At 70.2% G+C, this 2,229-nt stretch overlaps 1 protein-coding gene across 1 annotated transcript in view; it reads left to right on the top strand.

Annotated features, from left to right (window-relative positions):
- Window positions 1-1,730, top strand: part of VPS39 (vacuolar protein sorting 39) — a gene marked incomplete at both ends in the record, with an annotated part of 2,253 nt that extends 523 nt beyond the window's left edge. Inside the window, 7 exons of the mRNA XM_005783051.1 lie at window positions 233-394; window positions 483-536; window positions 625-678; window positions 945-1,175; window positions 1,250-1,372; window positions 1,472-1,552; window positions 1,623-1,730. Coding sequence (XP_005783108.1) covers window positions 233-394; window positions 483-536; window positions 625-678; window positions 945-1,175; window positions 1,250-1,372; window positions 1,472-1,552; window positions 1,623-1,730 — 813 coding nt within the window. The remainder of the gene's footprint in view (window positions 1-232; window positions 395-482; window positions 537-624; window positions 679-944; window positions 1,176-1,249; window positions 1,373-1,471; window positions 1,553-1,622) is intronic.
- Window positions 1,731-2,229: the final 499 nt, after the last annotated feature.

Raw genomic sequence — 2,229 nt, 5'->3', positions numbered from 1 at the left:
GGTGCCGGTGCTCGAGCGGCTGCACGCCTCGCTTCCGGCGTCGCTCCCGGCGTCGCTCGCGCCTGCAAGCCCCGCAGCGCTGTCGGCGGGCGGGGGGGAGGGTGCCGGCGAGGAGTCGGCCTCCGCGAGGTCTACGGCGGCGTGCCTGCTGGCAGAGGCGCGGGACGCGCGATGGAGGCGGCCGCCACGACATGCCATTGTCGTGGACTGCTGTCCGAGACACGTCCGATAGGCGTACGCCTCGCGGCTGAAGGAAGCGGCCGCGGCGGGCGGCGAGCAGGGCGCGCTCGAGCGCCGGCTGAACGAGCTCCTCTCCGGCGCCGTCCTCTCGCGTGCGCAGGCGGAGCAGCTGCTGCCCGCTGCTCGCGCCGGCGTCATGGCGCGGAAGGGTTTGGTGGGCGTGTCCTGTAGGCGGAGCAGCTGCTGCCCGCTGCTCGCGCCGGCGTCATGGCGCGGAAGGGTTTGGTGGGCGTGTCCTGTAGGCGGAGCAGCTGCTGCCCGCTGCTCGCGCCGGCGTCATGGCGCGGAAGGGTTTGGTGGGCGTGTCCTGTAGGCGGAGCAGCTGCTGCCCGCTGCTCGCGCCGGCGTCATGGCGCGGAAGGGTTTGGTGGGCGTGTCCTGTAGGCGGAGCAGCTGCTGCCCGCTGCTCGCGCCGGCGTCATGGCGCGGAAGGGTTTGGTGGGCGTGTCCTGTAGGCGGAGCAGCTGCTGCCCGCTGCTCGCGCCGGCGTCATGGCGCGGAAGGGTTTGGTGGGCGTGTCCTGTAGGCGGAGCAGCTGCTGCAGCTGCTTGCGCCGCCGCCGGCCGGTGGCACCGCCGCCGCGCGAGGGTGCAAGGGGGGCGTGGGCGGGTGCTGGCTGGTTCCGGCGCGCGGGCAGCGCAGGCCTTGCCCTGGCCCCTCCCTCCTCGCTCGCTGAGGCTGTTGTGGTTCGCGTCTGCCCTCAGGCGCGCGTGTCGCTGCTCTCTCGGCTGGAGAGGCAGGGCGAGGCGCTCGCTCTGCTGGTGCGCGAGGGCGGTGACCCGGAGGCGGCTCGACGGTACTGCGATGCGCAGCCGGAGGGACAGCGGGCGGAGCTGCGGCTCTGCTTGCTCGACCTCTACCTCGGCGGCGAGCCCCGGCGGGTGGAGGCGGCGGTGGCGCTGTTGCGGGACTATGGGGCGGCGGTGGCGCCGGAGGTCCGGCGGTGGGGTGGTTGCCTCCCGACGAGCTTGGAGCGTGAGGCTGGTTGACACAGAGATCATGTCAGCAGGCGGTGCTGGCACGGATGCCTCCCGACGCACCGATCTCGCAGCTGGCGCCCGTGGCGGAGGCGCTCCTCGGCCGCTCCTCGCAACGGCGCCGCGAGGCGCAGATGCTCCGCGCGATGGAGAAGGCGCCCCCGCTCGCACTGACTCGGCTGATCTGGGCTGATCTCGGCTGATCTCGGCCAGCCTCGGCTGATTTCGGCGTGTTTCGCGCGGCAATGCATCAGGCGCGTTCCGTCCAGCTGCACGCGACCATGCTCTCTCGGCGGGCTGGCCGCACCGTCATCACTCCGGAGACGCTCTGTTCCGTGCGCCGCCAGAGGTGTAGCGCGGCCTCCAGCACCGTGCGCGGCGCTGATCACCTCCTGCCGCGAATAGGTTTGCTCCAGCCGGATCGGGACCGCCGATTTTGCCGCAGCGCCAGGGGGAGAGGTGTGGCACGTTGCGTGCGCGGGCCACGCCGCGGCGGACATTCGGCGAGCGTGAGAAATGGGAGGGGACTGGTTGGGTAGTAGGCTAAGTTCTGAGCCTCGAGGCTTAACGGGTCTAAGTGTGACCGGTCACGCTGGGGGGTGCTTACGCGGTCTATCGTCTAAGATCGGCGGGAGCCTCTCTTAACCGAGCAGGTCTAAGTTTTGGGCAACCCTCTACCCCTACTCTACCCAACCACGGGTGGATTTTGTTTTTTGTGCAGCGCCCCAACTCCGTGTACTCTGTACATATAGACTCCCCGCGGACTGCGCGCCACACGCACACAAGTCGTCACACGTGAGAGCTGACACACAAGGCCTTCCCCCCTGGCCGGTCCCTCGAGTCCCCCCCTGTTCCTGCATGTCGGGTTGACCCGTGCCCTTCCGCCGGTTAGGCCCGCGGTTGATCTCATTCCCTCGCCTGAAACTGAATTCCGGGGTAGGCCAGTTCCGCTCCCAAGCTGGGACTGGAAAACCACCGAACCCCCCCGGTACAGGACCGAACCGCCAGCCGC

This window comes from Emiliania huxleyi, assembly GCF_000372725.1.
Source record: "Emiliania huxleyi CCMP1516 chromosome Unknown EMIHUscaffold_182, whole genome shotgun sequence".
Lineage (NCBI taxonomy): Eukaryota > Haptophyta > Isochrysidales > Noelaerhabdaceae > Emiliania > Emiliania huxleyi.
Note: the sequence above shows the minus strand (reverse complement) of the source record. Positions and strands in the feature narration are given on the sequence as shown.